The 21,131-nt window shown below is 37.5% G+C and overlaps 1 protein-coding gene across 2 annotated transcripts in view; it reads right to left on the minus strand.

Moving 5' to 3' along the window:
- Positions 1-21,131, minus strand: part of DPP10 (dipeptidyl peptidase like 10) — a 689,759-nt gene that overhangs the window by 125,415 nt on the left and 543,213 nt on the right. For both annotated transcript variants that reach the window (XM_060106086.1, XM_060106085.1), the window contains 2 exons: positions 15,991-16,145; positions 7,926-8,023 (listed from right to left, as the gene is read on the minus strand). In XM_060106086.1, the coding sequence (XP_059962069.1) occupies positions 7,926-8,023; positions 15,991-16,145 (253 nt within the window). The remainder of the gene's footprint in view (positions 1-7,925; positions 8,024-15,990; positions 16,146-21,131) is intronic.

Here is a 21,131-nt window from a genome sequence, read left to right on the forward strand (position 1 = left end):
CCCATATATATGTTGTCTACAAGAGACCCACTTCAGACCTAGAGACACATACAGACTGAAAGTAAGGGGATGGAAAAAGATATTCCATGCAAATGGAAACCAAAAGAAAGCTGGAGTAGCAATTCTCATATGAGACAAAATAGACTTTAAAATAAAGACTATAAGAAGAGACAAAGAAGGACACTACATAACGATAAAGGGATCGATCCAAGAAGAAGATATAACAATTGTAAATATTTATGCACCCAACATAGGAGCACCTCAAAACATAAGGCAAATACTAACAGCCATAGAAGGGGAAATCGACAGTAACACAATCATAGTAGGGAACTTTAACACCCCACTTTCACCAATGGACAGATCATCCAAAATGAAAATAAATAAGGAAACACAAGCTTTAAATGATACATTCAACAAGATGGACTTAATTGATATTTATAGGACATTCCATCCAAAAACAACAGAATACACATTTTTCTCAAGTGCTCATGGAACATTCTCCAGGATAGATCATATCTTGGGTCACAAATCAAGCCTTGGTAAATTTAAGAAAATTGAAATTATATCAAGTATCTTTTCCGACCACAATGCTATGAGACTAGACATCAATTACAGGAAAAGATCTGTAAAAAATACAAACACATGGAGGCTAAACAATACACTACGCAATAACGAAGTGATCACTGAAGAAATCAAAGGGGAAATTAAAAAATACCTAGAAACAAATGACAATGGAGACACGAGGGCCCAAAACCTATGGAACTCACCAAAAGCAGTTCCAAGGGGGAAGTTTATAGCAATACAATCCCACCTTAAGAAACAGGAAACATCTCGAGTAAACAACCTGACCCTGCACCTAAAGCAATTAGAGAAAGAAGAACAAAAAACCCCCAAAGTTAGCAGAAGGAAAGAAATCATAAAGATCAGATCAGAAATAAATGAAAAAGAAATGAAGGAAACGATAGCAAAGATCAACAAAACTAAAAGCTGGTTCTTTGAGAAGATAAACAAAATTGACAAACCAGTAGCCAGACTCATCAAGAAAAGAAGGGAGAAGACTCAAATCAATAGAATTAGAAATGAAAAAGGAGAAGTAACAACTGACACTGCAGAAATACAAAAGATCATGAGAGATTACTACAAGCAACTCTATGCCAATAAAATGGACAACCTGGAAGAAATGGACCAATTCTTAGAAATGCACAACCTGCCAAGACTGAATCAGGAAGAAATAGAAAATATGAACAGACCAATCACAAGCACTGAAATTGAAACTGTGATTAAAAATCTTCCAACAAACAAAGGCCCAGGACCAGATGGCTCCACAGGAGAATTCTATCAAACATTTAGGGAAGAGCTAACACCCATCCTTCTCAAACTCTTCCAAACAATATCAGAGGAAGGAACACTCCCAAACTCATTCTACGAGGCCACCATCACCTTGATACCAAAACCAGGCAAGGATGTCACAAAGAAAGAAAACTACAGGCCAATATCACTGATGAACATAGATGCAAAAATCCTCAACAAAATACTAGCAAACAGAATCCAACAGCACATTAAAAGGATCATACACCATGATCAAGTGGGGTTTATTCCAGGAATGCAAGGATTCTTCAATATACGCAATTCAATCCATGTGATACACCATATTAACAAGTTGAAGGAGAAAAACCATATGATCATCTCAATAGATGCAGAGAAAGCTTTTGACAAAAGTCAACACCCATTTATGATAAAAACCCTGCAGAAAGTAGGCCTAGAGGGAACTTTCCTCAACATAATAAAGGCCATATATGACAAACCCACAGCCAACATTGTCCTCAATGGTGAAAAAGTGAAACCATTTCCACTAAGATGAGGAACAAGACAAGGCTGCCCACTCTCACCACTCTTATTCAACCTAGTTTTGGAAGTTTTAGCCACAGCAATCAGAGAAGAAAAGGAAATAAAAGGAATCCAAATGGGAAAAGAAGAAGTAAAGCTGTCACTGTTTGCAGATGACATGATACTATACATAAAGAATCCTAGAGATGCTACCAGAAAACTAATAGAGCTAATCAATGAATTTGGTAAAGTAGCAGGATACAAAATTAATGCACAGAAATCTCTGGCATTCCTGTACACTAATGATGAAAAATCTGAAAATGAAATCAAGAAAACACTCCCTTTAACCATTGCAACAAAAAGAATAAAATATCTAGGAATAAACCTACCTAAGGAGACAAAAGACCTGTATTCAGAAAATTATAAGACACTGATGAAAGAAATTAAAGATGATACAAATAGAAGGAGAGATATACCATGTTCCTGGATTGGAAGAATCAATATTGTGAAAATGACTCTACTACCCAAAGCAATCTACAGATTCAATACAATCTCTATCAAACTACCACTGGCATTTTGCACAGAACTAGAACAAAAAATTTCAAAATTTGTTTGGAGAAACAAAAGACCCCGAATAGCCAAAGCAATCTGAGAATGAAAAATGGAGCTGGAGGATTCAGGCTCCCTGACTTCAGACTATACTACAAAGCTACAGTAATCAAGACAGTGTGGTACTGCCATAAAAACAGAAAGATAGATCAATGGAACAGGATAGAAAGCCCAGAGATAAACCCACGCACATATGGTCAACTTATCTTTGATAAAGGAGGCAGGAATGTACAGTGGAGAAAGGACAGCCTCTTCAATAAGTGGTGCTGGGAAAACTGGACAGGGACATGTAAAAGTATGAGATTAGATCATTCCCTAACACCATACACAAAAATAAGCTCAAAGTGGATTAAAGACCTAAATGTAAGGCCAGACACTATCAAACTCTTAGAGGAAAACATAGGCAGAACACTCTATGACATAAATCACAGCAAGATCCTTTTGGACCAACCTCCTAGAGAAATGGAAATAAAAACAAAGATAAACAAATGGGACCTAATGAAACTTCAAAGCTTTTGCACAGCAAAGGAAACCATAAAGAAGACCAAAAGACAACCCTCAGAATGGGAGAAAATATTTGCAAATGAAGCAACTGACAAAGGATTAATCTCCAAAATTTATAAACAGCTCATGCAGCTCAATAGCAAAAAAAACAAACAACCCAATCCAAAAATGGGCAGAAGACTTATATAGGCATTTCTCCAAAGAAGATATACAGACTGCCAACAAACACATGAAAGAATGCTCAACATCATTAATCATTAGAGAAATGCAAATCAAAACTACAATGAGATATCATCTCACACCAGTCAGAATAGCCATCATCAAGAAATCTAGAAACAATAAATGCTGGAGAGGGTGTGGAGAAAAGGGAACACTCTTGCACTGCTGGTGGGAATGTGAATTGGTACAGCCACTATGGAGAACAGTATGGAGGTTCCTTAAAAAACTGCAAATAGAACTACCATATGACCCAGCAATCCCACTACTAGGCATATACCCTGAGAAAACCATAATTCAAAAAGAGACATGTACCAAAATGTTCATTGCAGCTCTATTCACAATAACCCGGAGCTGGAAACAACCTAAGTGTCCATCATCGGATGAATGGATAAAGAAGATGTGACACATATATACAATGGAATATTACTCAGCCATAAAAAGAAACGAAACTGAGCTATTTGTAATGAGGTGGATAGACCTAGACTCTATCATACAGTGTGAAGTAAGTCAGAAAGAGAAAGACAAATACCGTATGCTAACACATATATATGGAATTTTAAAAAAATGTCATGAAGAACCTAGGGGTAAAAGGGGAATAAAGACACAGACCTACTTGAGAATGGAGTTGAGGATATGGGAAGGGAGAAGGGTAAGCTGTGACAAAGTGAAAGAGAGGCATGGACATATATACACTACGAAACGTAAGGTAGATAGATAGTGGGAAGCAGCCGCAGAGCACAGGGAGATCAGCTCGGTGCTTTGTGACCGCCTGGAGGGGTGGGATGGGGAGGGTGGGAGGGAGGGAGATGCATGAGGGAAGGGATGTGGAAACAGATGTATATGTGTGGCTGATTCACTTTGTTATAAAGCAGAAACTAATTAAAAAAATCCATAATAAAAAAATACAGATAAATTTATTAATTAGATTTTATTGGAAGGTATAGACATTCACTGGCAGAATAAGAGACATAGACTAGACATACTTCAATTAAATAGGAAGAAAAACCAAGGCGGTTCAAGCCCAGAATGACAGGGGCAATATGACAGTGTCATATCAATGAAACAGGCTGAGAACAATGTGTCAGAAAGGTTGGATGACTAAAGAAAGATTTCTGGTAAGTAGAATGTCAAAGACAGAGAGTGAGGAGAACCTAAAGACAAACCACTGTCTTTATTCTTCAGCCTGGAGATGAATGAACACAGGAGGTGACCCTTCTCCAAAACAATGTGACAAGTCTCTAAATCTTCATGATTCATTATTATAAAAATACTTCCTCTAAAAGTTAACTATGTATTTTTAAGTTCATACCTAAATTCTCCAATATAGGTACATAGGCTTGCAATACCTATGGGAATACTGTCACTAATAAATATGGGAAAATTGCTACTAATACTGGTACCAACAAACTATTAATTTGTATATTTATAGAGCTAACATTTTCAAAAAATAAAAAGAATTTGTGTTAGCTTAGAATTATTTAAGAATACTGTGGTAAATAAAATTAGGGAGACAGATAAAGGAAAATAAGTTACAGGAGATACCCAGGTGTCACCAAGGGTAAACTCCATGTCCAAAATACACTGATTCAAACAGCTGAAACATGATTCATTACATAATCTACAATGCACTTGAGAAAAATATAGCAGGTTTTTAGGAAAAGTACAAGTATTACTTAGGTAAACCATAAATGCGTGTGTGTGTGTGTGTGTGTGTGTGTGTTTGTGGAGAAAGAGAGAGAGACAGAGAGATTGAAGGACACACACCACACACACACAAAGACAGGGACAGAAACACAACTAGAAACAGAGACAGAACACTTTTCACATGGCATCAAATTATTGTGTGTTCTTCTGGACATCTCCAACACATCCCTAAAGTAATAAGAATGATAACTTTTCAGGCAAATATTATCCTTAAATCATGTCTGTTGAATATTCCCCATTTGCCAAATCTATTCTCGAATTTGCCCCTTACCACTCACCCCCAAGGTCTCCAGAGGCTGGACTCTACAACGAGGATCCCTAGCCCAAGAGAGACTTCTGGAGGAACTCAAAGCTTTAGAGGAGAGAGTTCAGGGTGTTTATTCCCAGGACCCACTTCCTATTAGGGCCCGGTTTGGCAATGACTTAATTGTTCTACCTGTGGACAGGCCCTGTTGGTCCATTCTGTTCTTCAGCTACAAGCCTCTTCAGGTTTCCTAAGTGAGTCTACCCCTTGCTCCCTCAGTGCTGGGACAGTAAAGGCTTTCTGCTATTGCAGACTCTGTGTTGCTTTCCTGTCCCTTGTGATTTTCCTTTTAATCCTGTGCATATCTTTGTTAATAATCCCTTAATTAACTGCATCTCAATTATCCCTCTTGAGTGTTTTTAATTTCCAGGACCCTGACCAATAAATTATGGAAAATGTTATGCTCTTTTAGATCTCAAATGTCTATCTAACTAGGGAGGGCACAATAGTTTTCTAGCAAATTTCCATATGGCTAAAGTACTAAGTGTTAAATATTATAGATATTGATAATCCTAAAACAAAATCAAGGAAAAGTATGAGTTTAATTTCCATTTGATGTGCAGATAAATGCAGCATTCTTTGATTTGCACCATGGATAGCTCTATTTTGTTCATGTTTGTGTGTTTGGAGACCCATCAAAGTAATACTGGTGCTCAGAGAGGTTAAATGCAGGTGATAGGAAATTGGACTAAAGCTTTCACCAGGAATAAGTGAGTAAGGAAACATAAAAACTGAATATTCCTGGGGAATATTGAAGAAAACATTCTGAAGTAAATTTTGGTCTTGAGTTTTCCAACAAAAAGAGTAAATCACACACTTTGGTGCACCAAAAGTGCCAACTGTGGTTTCACATGCCACAACTGGCACTTACATAACTACGAGGCAGAAAAAGAAACATGTTACATACATTGTGCAAATAAGGTATTACACGACTCTCCCAAATGTAGACCAAGTTCATTGCTAAACCAACATCCCCGAATTACAGTTAAGAACTTTTTCTTCACAGGATTCTTCCTCATTCTTAGAGGGATCTAGTATACCATTCTATGTACTGGATTTCCAACATCTAAAGATATGTGATATCTTTTCACAATGGGTGACTAATTTGATCACATTGTACCTCAAGTATTAAACAGATATATGCTTAACTAATACTCTAATAATGACAATTATTTCTGTCTTTACAAAGCTTTGTATCTGATGACACTGCTATGTCCTACCTGGCGAATTCATTAGAAAGACTCTTAGGTAACAGCATCAAGGTCAGGAATCACTACCTTCTATTAGAAAGAAACCTGGATATCATAAAATTGACTTCCATTTCAAAGATTTAAAAAACTGATAAAAATGAGAAATTATTATTTTAAGATTAGGGTATTCAGGCTTAGAGAGAGGTATAGTGACTTATCCAAGGTCACACAATAGAGATGTGACTCAAACACGCCAGGGTAGTGCTCTTTATTGTTAATTCAGAGCACTGAACAAACCAGAGTAAAAGATAAGCCTTAAGGATCACATAAAATATTAATAATTTTCATAATTGCTTCATTTGTGTCCAAATCTTTCATGGCTGGTAAACCAAGCTCAGAAGTAGAAGTTTCATCTGATTTAGTCAACTGTAATGTATTCTATACACCAATTTTAATGACCCTGTAAGATCTTTCATCACAACCTAGATGAAATGCTCTATAACTTGAAACAGGCTTTACTTCACTTTCTACCTCTGCTACCAACTAATCTTAAGCATACTTTTTCTTTGGGCCCCATCTTTTCCATCAATAATAGGAACAGTTTATATTAGATCATTAATGGGGGTCTTTCCAGTGTAAGCATTCCATATATTTTTAATAACTTTTCAAGTAGGAAAAATTTCTACATGGTAAAGACTGAACTATCTGTGAAAATCCCAAATATGATGAGATTTTCCCAAATATGTCAATGGAACACTGAATGGAATTTCTACTTGAATCAGTCACCTTGTGATTATTTTTGATGTCATCAAAACAAACTCTAAGCTTAACCTTATACCATTCAATATAGTATAAAACTATTTTCCTAAATCAGCTGCCTATTCCATCTCCAGGACTGCTGTAAATTTTCACAGGATTAAAATATTTGAAAGAATCACCTTTGAAGTCTGAGACCACTCTGGATTTCACAATCCACATGGTCATTTGATTAGTTGTTCAAATACTGGAAATTTTGCTAATATTAAAATTATGTTTCTGACCCATAAAATGCGTTTCTTTTCTCCCCACTCAGACTTAAATAAGCAGGATTCTTATGTAGAATATTTCAAAGCAAAATCTCGTTAAATTTCTCTGCGTGGAAAACAAAGCTAGGGAATCATTGGCAAGTTATAGGGAAAAAGTTGGAAAATTACACACATTTTATGAAGATTATACTCTTTGAAAGAGGACCATTTAAAAACATTGAGTGACTATTTTCAGGAAGAAAATTCAATGGAAAATTATCCTTTGTCCCCATCTCTCTGTCACATCTCCTGCCAAAGAGCTAATTCTTGGTATCAGTATATTTAGTCATTTTGTGGTGCTGGTAATGACCTCAATACTCTATATGCTTCCTGGGAACAACAAGAGATCCACAATAAGTTCATTCCTGCACTAATGGACGCAACCTCAGTTTTATTTTCAAGTGAATTTGTTGAGCTGATCACATCTCTCTCTAAGTTGCAACAAAATGATAATTGGAGTTAAGAGATCTATCTTCTGGTAAAAGTGAAATTGAAATTACATACCTTGATTTAAAGTTATCAGGTGGCATGAGTTCCAAAGTATGAGTTGGTCCATATAGGTTTACAACATATAATTTGATTGTTGGGTTCACTTGACCTGCCTTTGAGAAAATGAAAGTTGCAATGAAATGAAAGTTGCAACATTATTAGAATATATTGAGAAAGAAAGAAAATGCATTTTTAATAGATCTTTATTGGAGAATAATTGCTTCACAATACTGTGTTGGTTTCTTTTTTTTTCTTTTTTCTTTTCTTTTTTTTTTTTTTTTTTTGCGGTACGCGGGCCTCTCACTGCCGTGGCCTCTCCCGTTGCGGAGCACAGGCTCCGGACACGCAGGCTCAGTGGCCATGGCTCACGGGCCCAGCCACTCCGCGGTATGTGGGATCTTCCCAGACTGGGGCACGAACCCGTGTCCCCTGCAACGGCAGGCAGACTCTCAGCCACTGCGCCACCAGGGAAGCCCCTGTGTTAGTTTCTGTTGTACAACAAAGTGAATCAGCCATATGCATACATATATCCCCCATCCCCTCCCTCTTGCATCACCCTCCTATCCCACCCCTCTAGGTCATGGCAAAGCACCGAGCTAATCTCACTGTGTGATGCTGCTGCTTCCCACTAGCTATCTATTTTACGTTTGGTAGGGTATATATGTCGATGCTACTCTCACTTTGCCCCAGCTTCCCTCCCCCACCCCTCACACCATGTCCTCAAGTCCATTCTCTGTCTACGTCTTTATTCCTGCCTTGACACTGGTTCATCAGTACCTTTTTTTTTTTTTACATTCTATATATATGAGTAAGACAGAAAGAGAAAAGAAAATGCATTTTGATTCTTTTACAATTTTGTGTTACAATGGGGAAAAAAGTTTAATTTCTCTGAAGTAGAAATGATTTTAAATTCAACATGATTGCTTTCAATTGTTTTTGTAGATTGCTGCTTCTCTAGCATTTTAGTCAGACAATTAAAGGTGATAGAAAATCACGATGACTTTACTCCTTAGGCAATGTTCTGTGTTCTTCCCCTAGAATGGCACCAGAAGGGCTGGCTTTACAAAACAACTAGTAGATAAAGCAGCTGCTCACACTATAGGATATGAAAAGCAAAGGGAAGAAAGCTTGGCTAATTGAAAAAAAAAAAGAAGAAGAGAGAAAAAGAAAACCTACCCAATCCCAGTGTCACATGTTTAAAATTCCACAATACCTAATTTCTTCCATGCATTTATCATCATAGGTTTTCTTTTAAATTATAATGAATACTAAATGAGGTATAAATGTCCCTTGCGATGTGGGCCATGGAGAATGCCCTCACTATGTACCTGGCATGAAGACTAGAAAGACAGTGGTAAGAAAATGTAATTTGAGTTTATTAAATCAAAATTTATGAAATAATAACTACGCTGTATAGCAGTTCATATGTTTCTGGCTCCTACTATGTGTTAAAGCATCACATGAATTATCTTATTATATGTTCCTACTACAGTTCTAAGACTTATTTATAACCATTTTCCAGATGAAAATGGAGAAGCTTAGCAAATTTTGCAGGGTGAAACATCCAGTAACTGAGGGAGCTAGTATTTAACCCCAGGATGCTCTTAACTGCTCTAGATTTGCTTCCGTTCATTCCTAGGCAACGGCCTTCAAACTGTGAACTCTTAGGGAGCAGAAATGGGAACTTATGCCAATATATCTCAAGCATGTAGGATGAATGAATGAAAGAATGTTGATGTGAATAAATAATTAACAGAATCAATTGGCTACTTGTGGCTCAATGTGCTTCTAAACAACACACTAGTATCATTGTGGTGTAGCTGCTTTGTGAAGAGAAGACCATGTGAGATATACAGAAAAGGACACGAAAATTAAAAGCGAGTTGAATTAAAAGACCTGACAAAAATCTAAAGGGAATGATAAAACTGATTTAAAGATACCAAAGAAAGATTCATGTTCAAGGAATTGGTACTGACAAAACCCAGAGTTAAATCAGGAGCAGAAGCAACATAATGCATTCCACCAATAATCAGTAATAGCTCCTCAAGAATGTTTTGTTAAGTTATTAAAAATAACGAACATGGAGGGGAGGGAGGAGGGATGAATAGACAAAGTAACAGGATTTGTGGAGCAGTGAAAAATACTCTGTATTTTTCATTACACATATGTCCAAAACCATAATGCATAACACAAGATTGAACTGTAATGTAAACTCTGTACTTTGGGTGATTATGATGTGTCAATGGAGTTTCATCAATTATATCAAAAACACAACTCTGATGGGGGGTGCTAAGTGGAAGCTGGGGGTATATGGCACAAATATCTTCCTTCCCCTCAAGTTTGCTATGAATCTTAAACTGCTTTTAAAAAATAAAGTCTTTGGGCTTCCCTGGTGGCGCAGTGGTTGAGAGTCCGCCTGGATGCAGGCGACACGGGTTCGTGCCCCGGAAGATCCCACATGCCGCGGAGTGGCTGGGCCCGTGAGCCATGGCCGCTGAGCCTGCGCATCCGGAGCCTGTGCTCTGCAATGGGAGAGGCCACAGCAGTGAGAGGCCCGCATGCCGCAAAAAAAAAAAAAAAAAAAAAAAAAAGAGTCTTCATTATAAAAATGACTAGCACATCTGTGGGAGCGTATCACTCACATCAGAAGTTTGATCCAAAGAAAGGAGTCCAGAAAGGCTTTCATTTTAGAAATGCAGTGACTATAAAGAGAGATTATGAAAATGGTTCACATGATAAAGGGCTTCCTGGAAGATAAGCTATGAGCCTGCCTCACAGAGAAGGCTCAGGTGTCAAATTTTGTAAAGCTTTTTATTGTTCTAAAACCCTCCAGTGCTTGGGTTCATCTGTCTTGGGCAATTTAGCCTTCTCCCTCATTTAGGGGGTCCCTTTCACATCACTTTTGTTTTAATTCAATTGCCATGTTTCTCCTTGAAAATATTGGTCTTTCTCTGTATTTTTTGAGTCTAACCATTTCTCTAGCCTGATCAGGTATGTTAAAATTTAGAGCTGGGGAAGAGTATTTAGTAGTGTCACTCAAAGTGCTTTTTTTAAACCAGCAGCATCAATTAGAACCATAGAAACACAAATTCATGGGCCCCAAATGGACGGACCTATATTCAGACCCAGAATCAGAATCTTTGGTTGTGGACCTAAAAACCTGTGTTGTAAGAGGATTTCCAGATGATTATAATTAGTATGCAAATGTTGCTAAAACACTGAAATATGTGCATATATCTATATATAGATATATACTACTGCTCATCAGTTATTAAAGGTGAACTTGCATGAAAATCATCCAGAGGGCCTGGAAAGCTGATTACACCACTGACCACTGAGGCCTACCTCCGGCATTTTTAATGTCTAGATGGGACATGAGAATTCACATTTCTAATAATTTCCCAGATGAGGCTGATATTGCTGGTAAAAGGGCAACATTTTGAGAACTGGTTCAGTTTAATCTATGAATCAGAGAAATCTGGGTTCAATTTTGACTGTTATTTATTGGATATGGACCATGGACAGGATGTTAAAGATCCTCAAGTATTATTTTATTTGATTCTCAAAAATGAGACATTTCTCTGAGAATATGTCACAGTCAGAAGTTTTGAGCCAAAGTAGATTTCCTTTCAGTGGAAAAAAACATCTCATACTTTTGTTATATGGACTAACAAAAAAGATGATTTTCAGAAGTGCCAAAAAATAGTATATAGTTAATTATATAATTAATTAACTCATGAATGAAAAAATAATGGTCAGACACTGATTTTTCTAGTGAGTGAAAAACTGTGTTCATATTTTTTATCTTTCAAAAAACTGATTAAAGAAAAAGAGAAATTAAATTAAATTTGATCAGTTTTTATGAATTCTTATCAGTGGTGCCTAATTTCATGACATACTTTGTCAAAGATACACGCAGTTATTACCACATATTAAGGCAGTTTTTTTCAGGTCTATAGGACTGTAAAGGATCACTGGTATCCCAGTTAGCTTTCACATGAAAACAAATTAAAAGTTGTGTACACACCATGAGTCTAAAAGTCCATGATTGAAGTACAAGATAAAGTTAGAAAGCCATTACTATAACAAAGTATTTTTTGAAAAATGCCAACTAATTTATTATATGAATTTAAAATACTTTCAGATTCAAATAAGAGAAAAGTTTGGAGCCATCATGAAACAAGAGGATCATTGATAAGTGAGAACATAGCCACTTAACATCCGTTTGGTTCAAAGGCAATGCAAGTCTGTTATCTCCCTCTGAATTTGTATGAAATTACTGGAACTGAAAGAAAGTAAAGAAATGAAAACATCTAAAAAGAAAGTTGTGTACACCTATGGTCAGTTTTAGACAAAAACCAAACTTTAAGCTGTTTCCAAAATTCAGCTGTCTAGCATTCTATAATCTCAATTTGATTTCTTTCCTTGGAGTTTTGAAATTAAGTGCACATTGCAAGTTCATTTGTACCCTTTAATATTTGAATTGTTTCAATAGTTTGCAAATTAGAGGAGTTCATCTATTCACTTTTTAACAGTCTAATTTGCTACAAAGACTGCAAACCCATAGAAGCCTTCCTCTATGATTCTGAAACACAAGCCTCAATAATACTTAACCTTATTTTACTGGCAACCAAAGTGTCATTAAACGAGATAATGTTTTAATTAAGAAGATTAACCTGAGTTGCTGAGATAGAGCTGTGCATCTTTTTTGTGCTGAATTGCTAATGATAGGGTATTTTATGAATTCTGAATTATGCTGAACTAAGCAAAATACAAATATATTTGTTTAGTGTAAGTATTTCATTAGTAAACCTGACCACTTTGGGTATTTGCTACACTCGTTTTAATCTAGTTTAATTTGAAGAACAATTTAGTGTGAACTCTATGCATTACTTTGATGTCTAAAGCACCACTTTTTGGAAGTTTATTGCATAAGTTAAGAACAAATCAAAATAACACATTTGTTAGTGGAAAAACTAACAAACACTTTTTTTTAAACCAGAGTAGAAAATAATGAGACTTTGAAAATTCAAGTAATAGACCAAAAATTATTCTGAAATTTATTCTGAGAACAGGAAGAAAACCCAGACCTAGTTTCTTTGAGTCCCGTTGTCTTAAGCACCTGGGCAGATATCTCTACTGACAGCCACCTGAGGACTTGGGATTCTTTCTCTTTGGCCACTATAATATTTGTCTTTATTTTTATTACTCCTCAACGGTAGTCATTAATACACACCCAGGACCTTCATTATGTATTACATACATCACGTATTAGATACATCATTTATTAAATATACAGGCTAAGAATTTTACTCATACAGAGCTGAGTCATTTGTAGTTAATGGAGCAAAGAGAGCTCCATATCTATTCGTTAACTTGACAAGGACATATTTTGATTCCAGCTACATCTTCTGAGATACAAGTTAACCTCTGGTAGTTTTAGACAGAAAGAGAGAGAGAGACAGAATCAATAAATTTGAGTTATTTCTCTGTTCTCTAAATAACTATGACTTATATAAAAGGACTTAGCCTTCTAGAAGCTTAGTTGGCCCAACTGTAAAACAGAGGCACTTGTGAAGACGGCCGAATGAAGAAAAAACGTGAAAAGTCTCCCTGAAAATATATAGCATATTATTAGCACACATGATTTACCCATTTAGTAAACAAACATTATTATTATTTTATGCCTAGCTTTATTATTAAGAAATATTAATTATTTAAATAATAACATCAAATAAAAACAAATTGTCTAGGTTTGTCAACCCAGTATCTTCTGACTTACTGCTGACTTATTTAGATTTTCTCAGATGTTTCTGTATGTCCATTTGTTTGCTTCCGTCTTGATAAAATTATAAGGCCTAGGAGTATCCAAGTTCAAGCCCCAAGAGTCTGTAACTGAGAAGGCAACTCGAAGATGCAGCTATCACATATAGCTCTTCTGTGTGAATCCTAAAATCCCCACTCCTCTTGGAAAATGAATTACAGAAAGTGGTCCCTTCCCTGGGGTTGATTTTATTCCCTTTGTGCAATGCACACACTGAACAGCTCTGAGTGACTGTCTTGCCCATAGACATGTGCTTTTCACAGTATGGACCCATTCTTCATTTTGTATTTACATTGTCAGGTGAACTTTCATTATTATAAGTAAATCAAATAGGGTGAGAGTATATTTCAAAAATCTTTTAATTTTTTCTCTGGAAAAAAAAAAAAACAGGTACAGGTATGTTGTACCTGCACAAACTGTCATACATAAAACATGGCTAAATCTACAATTGGAGAAGACATAAGTACTTTTCTTGGAGTACCATACAAATGTCTTGGGAAATATAATTATTTTGTTGTTAGGTCAAATTGCCATTTTTTCCTGAAGAGCACTGAGTATACGTGCTTTCAGATCTATGTCCAGAGAAGACCCTAAAAATAATATTTCAAAATCATGGAATCTTATTCCTCTCAAACCTGCTGTCTTCCGTAACTGTCAATCAGTCACTCTGTTACTACAACCTATTGGAAGGAGGATAGGATGGGGAGAAAGACAGCACAGAATCTCCCTGAGGAAACAGGCTTCACAGCCCTGACTCTCGTATTCACTACTTTCCTTCCTCCTGTCCCCACCTTGGATAACATGAGTCTTGTGGATGATAGGAAAATGAGGAAAGTCATCCCCCCAACCACGCCTTCATTGCAGGAGTAGAAAAATACACGTGATGGGTAATTTTTCCAGGGCTCTGCCCAGTTAAGGTACTGCACAAACTTAAAGGTATAAAACCTATTGTACCTTGGAAACACAAGGTACAACTCACTAAAGAAATGGCTTAATAAAGACTTCTAAATGAAATCAGCAGCCTTCTCTTACCTCATTAAGAGCTAAAAATGTATAAACTTGAATTTTTAAAGTTTTCTATAAGACATCCTTACATGATTAATGCTTGGGGGGGCTCGCTTTTTTTGTTTTGTAAACATGGGGAAAATAAACTTTAAAGAAAGAGACCTTAAAAAATTAATGATGACATATAAGAGAAAAACCAGTACACTCCAGATGGTTCCACAGCCTGCTTTCAGAGGCCTCACCCAACACTTAAAAATAGTTTTGCTATCTGGGCAGGGTTTCCATAATTGCTTCACTCAATAAAACAATTCCATCTATTCCAGCTATGCCTGGCTCTGGTTCTACCCCAGCATTTGATAAAGTATGTTCCAGAGTATGCTCTGCCAAAATAATACTCGTGCTAATATTAATAATCATAAATTCTCCATGCTTAGTCTATTATTTATTGGTGATTCTTTATGTTTAGTCTATTTTTTGTTTGTTTGTTTTTGTGGTACGTGGGCCTCTCACTGTTGTGGCCTCTCCCGTTGCGAAGCACAGGCTCCGGACGCGCAGGCTCAGCGGCCATGGCTCACGGGCCCAGCCGCTCCGCGCGGCATGTGGGATCTTCCCGGACGGGGGCACGAACCCGTGTCCCCTGCATCGGCAGGCGGACTCTCAACCACTGCACCACCAGGGAAGCCCTAGTCTATTTTTTATTGAGATTATATTTATGCTTAGTCTATTCCTTACTAGAGATTCTTTATGCTCAGTCTACTTTTTATAGGAGATTTGTAATACACATTAAGAAGCAGTATATTAAGTGCTCTAAGAAATCATCTGAAAAAAAGCTAGATTATTTTTTTTTAACTGAGAATTCCCAACTTATTTGACTGTGGCACTTTTTGCTCCTGTATAATAGCTATTAACAACTCACAGAATATATACCTTGGAGAAACTTTTGCCCTGGGATCAATGCTGCTTCTTTTGTTTTCTCACCCTCTTTTCAACTAGGAAGGTGAGGGATAAAGAATGAGAGTATCAAAGTGAAAGAAATACAGCAAAAGTTCCTGCACCCTTGAAACATCTTTAGCTGTTCATACACAAGCACTGCGCACAGACCACTGCAAGCTCTCAAAATGATGACTCTGTTGACTGGTAAGGGGGCTTATTTTATTCTCCAAAGACAACTTGTTCATGAACCGAGAATACTATCAATCAAGTCACTGGCACACAGAGAGGGCGGACAAACAGCACTTCCACTTTACTTACCTTAGGATATGGATACTTCTTTCCTTTGGGATACAAAGCTCCTGTAAAGCGGGGTATAACCATGTGAGGCACCAAGGAATCATTTATCATCAGGAAGGCGAGCCTTTCTCCATCTGGTGACCACCAGTGGGCGATGTGAGAATGCAGAAGTTCCTCTAGAATAAACGAGTGTTATGTGAAAACAACTGTAGATGTGGGTTCAGTGACCCACAAACATCTGTCCTTGAGATCTTCATTGTACATAAATACCTTCTATACAGTGTGGTAGATTTTATCAACTTCATGAAGAATTCTTTATTTCTGAGCTACCCTTTTAATCCCAAGAAAAGAAGATGCAAAGAAAGGAAAGAATAAAGCAGTGAAGTCAGGATTTCATGGGTTGTCAACAATGTGAAGAGAGGAGATGAAAGCACTATCAGAGTAAAAAGAACGAGAACAGTAATTGAAGACTGAAACGTGGCATAAAACCATATTTGTGTCGTTATTCATTCATATCTGCATTCAGTCATATTTCCATCCTGTCATCATCAAACAAGTGGAATACCTACTAGATTTATTAAACTATTCTAAGCTCTAAGGAAATAAAATTTTAAAAATAGACTGGATGTCTTTCATGTGACCCCAGATCCACTATCCACTTTTCTACACCTGGTTCCTGGCCCAGGAAATTAACCTGTATGAACTATATCAAAAGGGCTCCCATGCTCTCTAGAGCATGGCCACTATGGCACCTTGGCAAGAGGTTAGAAGACGGAGAGTAAAGTCAGAGCATGTATTCCCTTGGCTCTGTCCTGAAGTGTCACCTGAGGCTTGCTGAGTGCTTTAAATGATCTCACTACTCCTATCAACGCAGCCTCATCTACACAATTTTCTCCTTTTGTATCGGATAATGGCTCACTTCTATCATCATAGGGGTGCACACTGCCTGGCTGCTACTAGTCTGGATTATAGTTCTGTCATTTATGTATCCCCTACACCTTCACCTCTGTAAATTATCTTTTTGTAAATAAATAGTTTTCAAATTATTGAATGTGCTAACTCTTTTCCTTTTAAGACCCTAACATAATACCAGCAGTAGACTCAGAAAAGACGCCTTCAAAATTAGGTTGTGAGATTAGGTTGGAGATCTTTGATGTAATAATAACCTTTCTGGGGGGAATTGGGAGCATAGATAATCCATAGCAAGGGATGGAATCATGAATAATCAATTGTCACTGGTGATGACATAGAATAAAATGCAGCTAGAGAGGAAAAGTGTTTGGAGGACAAGTGATTGTGACACTCAGTTGCTACAAAAATGACAACGATACAGATTATAAGTGAAGTTCTTATGAGACCTCAGAGGGATTACATAGGAATAAACAGAAATTGAAATCATGACAACTAAATTAGGAAAACACAAAAGGTCACCATGGCAACTTTGGAGTCCCTCTCTTCTGTAGTTGAAGAGCAGATGTGGCTGAGGTCCGAGAGAACATAGACAGTGTTGCAGAGGTGCAACACAAATTAGGGTCTCAGCTTCACTTGTGTTTTAAAGCTAAGACAGCAATATTGGTAGAGAAGTATTGGGAGCCTGACAAATAGGCTAAGGATGCTTGGGTAGATGTGTGCAGTACACTTACTGCTTTCTGGACCAGTCTCATAAATAACACATTTTATAGTGGAATGTCGGCTGAAGATTTTGAACCTCAAAATTTCCACAAGTCTTCTTGCTGACTGAGGCAACCCCTATACAAGGGAGCTAGACCTTCTCTGCATAAAGGCAGAGTGAAAGCGTAATTCCTGTAAATTTTAAGAGGCTGCATCCCTAGGGAAAAGGTTAGAGATATAGTAGCCTGGGATACACTGGGATGTCTATTAAAAAGTGAGAAAATTTGTTGGGATTATATTTATTTAAAAGTAAAGAAGGCCTGTACTCTGGATTTTGAAGAACACCGTAAACTACATTCACATGTGCTGACCTGTTTTATTCCCAGGTAACCTCTAAAACTGCCAGTTCTGAGAAGAACCTGAGCAAGAGAGGGCTGTGCAGCAGCTCAAGGCCATGGTCCAATCTTTCCTACCATCTTCACCCTGTGACCCAGCAGATACGATGGTAATCCAAGTGTCCTTCCCAGAGATGTTGTGTGAAGCTTCTGGCAATCACCATATGACAATCAGAGCACAGGCATTACAAGCTTTAGGGAAAGGCCATTTTCTCCTGTGCCAATAAATATTCCCCAATTCAAAAGCAGCTCTCTACTGAGCTATGGTAGAAATAATTAGCCTGACCATGGGATACCAAGTGACTATGCAACCCAAACTGTCCATCATGACTGACTCTTATCTGATTCACTGACCATAAAACTAAACACATACAGCTATATTCCACTATAAGATAGACGTGGTTTATATGGAACTGGACTAGAACGTATAAGTGAACTGCCCATTGTACTGCATCCTCTGCTTTATCCTTTCTCCTTCATTTCACATCTATGCCTCAGGATGCCTATGCCTCTGACATCCTGACATAAGCTGGCAGAGGAGGAGTAAATGTAGGCCTGGTTTATGGGCAGGTTTGCATGATGTACTTGAACACACTGGAACTGGACAAGCTCTGCACTATAATCTTACCCAGGAGTGGCATCAAAAGACTATAATAGACATAAATTCTCCCAGTTGGAAGACTTTTAAACAAGATATTTAGTTTTCTACTTCTTGCGGAAGGAGACTTGGCTTGAAGCATAGGTCCATCCAGACTCATGCACAGTAACTAATAAATGGCCACCTGATCAGGGATATGGAAAAGTAAAGTCACAGAATTAGTGACAGGAAGTCTAGAGAAAATATGTGCATGGACTTGTCAGGAGGGGTAAAAATGTAAAAATTTGAAGATATTAGTGTCCTGCTTAATGTCCACTGGAGCACATCCATAGCAGAGGAGGCTCTCAATGACCAGATGGACAGTATGACCACCGAGTGCATGCCAGTTTGTCTCTGGCTGCCAATGATATTGATTATTACTAAACTCTTGACATGGCATTATTTCCCAGCTGGCCCAGCTGACTACCTGGTGACAGGTGGATTACATGGTAACTCTTCCATCAGAAAGGGTAGAATTTTGCCATAACAGAAATTGATACATATTCCAGATATGGACATGTCTTTGCTACCTGCAGTCCTATCAGCACTGCTGTTCATGGACTTACAGAATAACTTATCCATTACCGCAATAACCCACACTATGTCACCTCCAAATAGCAAATATTTTACAGCAAAAGGAAGGCAGTGGACTCAGAATGGCATTCACTGATTTCATCATGCTCCTCACTAGCCAGGCTTGACAGAAGAGTAAAGTAGTCTGCTGTACCTCGATTTAGGCACTATTTTTTGGACAACATCCTTGAAGTTGGGATGTTATCCTCCAGATATTAGGGTCCTGCTTAATGTCCATCAGAGCACGTCCATAGCAGAGGAGCCTCTGTGTCTGCCTGCATAACCAGGAAGCACAGATCTAGGAGCTAAGGGGTGGAAGTGTAGTGTTCTCTTTCACTATCACATTAATAATCCACTGGACACAACACTTTGTTTCTTATCCTTATGACAATGGGCTTGGTGGGTGTAGAAGTCCTAATACCTAAGGGAGGATTGCCTCCAACAAGGAAAATAGTCACAATTCTGTTTCTCTGAATTAGAAGCTGAAATTTTTCCCTGACCATTTTGGGCTCAGTGTGACTGGAAAAATAAACTGACAGAAAACATACTCACTGTGCTGGGTCAATGATTTATATCATCTGCCAGGAAGAAAATGTGCCTTTACTATATAAAGAAGGAAAAGGAAGAAGATATTTGGAATTTAGCAGATTCACAAATACCCTTTTGTCTAATTCCATCTCATTTTCCAATTCCACATTTCTACATGCCAATTTCCATTTCAATGGAAAACTAAAATGGTAGCAGCCTAATTAAGAAGAGGAAGCAAAGGAATAAGATTTGGCAGGAATAAAGTTTTGGTTTGATGCACCAGGTGAATGACCTATCTAGTCAAAATGCTGACTGAAGGTAAATGGAAAAAGGAATGAATAGTTCAGGAAAGGAGCTATGACTACCAATTAAGGCCATATGATAAGTCATTTATTTTCTTAATGGGGCCATTTTCCCCCAAACCTTATATGAAAAACACAAATATTGGCTGTCAATTTCAGACAGGTATATAACTGGACTAATATCACTCTACAATGAAATGGTAGCAGATGAGACTTTGTGTGCTCCTCTTCTGGGGCCACAAACTTTTCATTTGAATAATAAGAACATTCCCATGGTGTCTGAGCTTAAAAACTCAAAGTGTGGCCAATATGAAACCAGGCAAATCAAATAAAGAGAAAAAAGTTAGTGCATGGTATTTATTTTGTTGGTTTCCACCCATGGAAACCATGTGGATTTGGCTGTCTTCTTCAACCAAAACTCACTGCTTCTAATACTGTGAAAACTCCAGGGCTCCCTCCTTCTAGGCCTTAGTAACAGCTGTCCACCTTCCCTCTTCAGGTATTAACGGCTAAACCATTACTAGCCACAGGCTGTATATTCCTTGTCTTTTACAAGTGGCCCTTCATAAATAAAGCTGAATACTATTTTGAATGTGCCAGTTTTTTTCCAGTAGTGATCCTGACCCTGATTTATTCAAGTAACTTAAAATTCAGGTGAGGAGACATGAGTGAGCCACATAACACTGAAGAAAAAACATGCTGCCAATGGAGTGCATGTAAACTCTAAGTCTTATAAGACCTGTAGGTACAGAGAGATCAGATTGTGTTGCCCCAAATCAACACTCAGGGTTTCTAAGAAGCAGGTTCTATCCTGGGTGCTGAAGTATGCATACACAAGTACTTCCCAAGAATAAGAATGGCCCCAATTTGAGGGCACCATTCAATAGAAACTGGATATCATCTACTTTTATTTATTTTAGAGTGATTTAGGCCTAAAGTTGTTCCTCACAAAAATGATAAAATAGCAAAGTAGTATATACAAAGAGTTATGTGACTTCCTTCAGGTAAAAAAAAAAAAAAAAAAAAAAGCTACCTGAATAGAAAGTAGATAAATAAAAGAATCTTTAACATGCATTTGCTTAAAAGTCCTCTTGAACAAGGCACACGTTCTTTAAT

The sequence above is a fragment of the Mesoplodon densirostris genome, chromosome 8, assembly GCF_025265405.1.
Source record: "Mesoplodon densirostris isolate mMesDen1 chromosome 8, mMesDen1 primary haplotype, whole genome shotgun sequence".
Classification (NCBI taxonomy): Eukaryota; Metazoa; Chordata; class Mammalia; order Artiodactyla; family Ziphiidae; genus Mesoplodon; species Mesoplodon densirostris.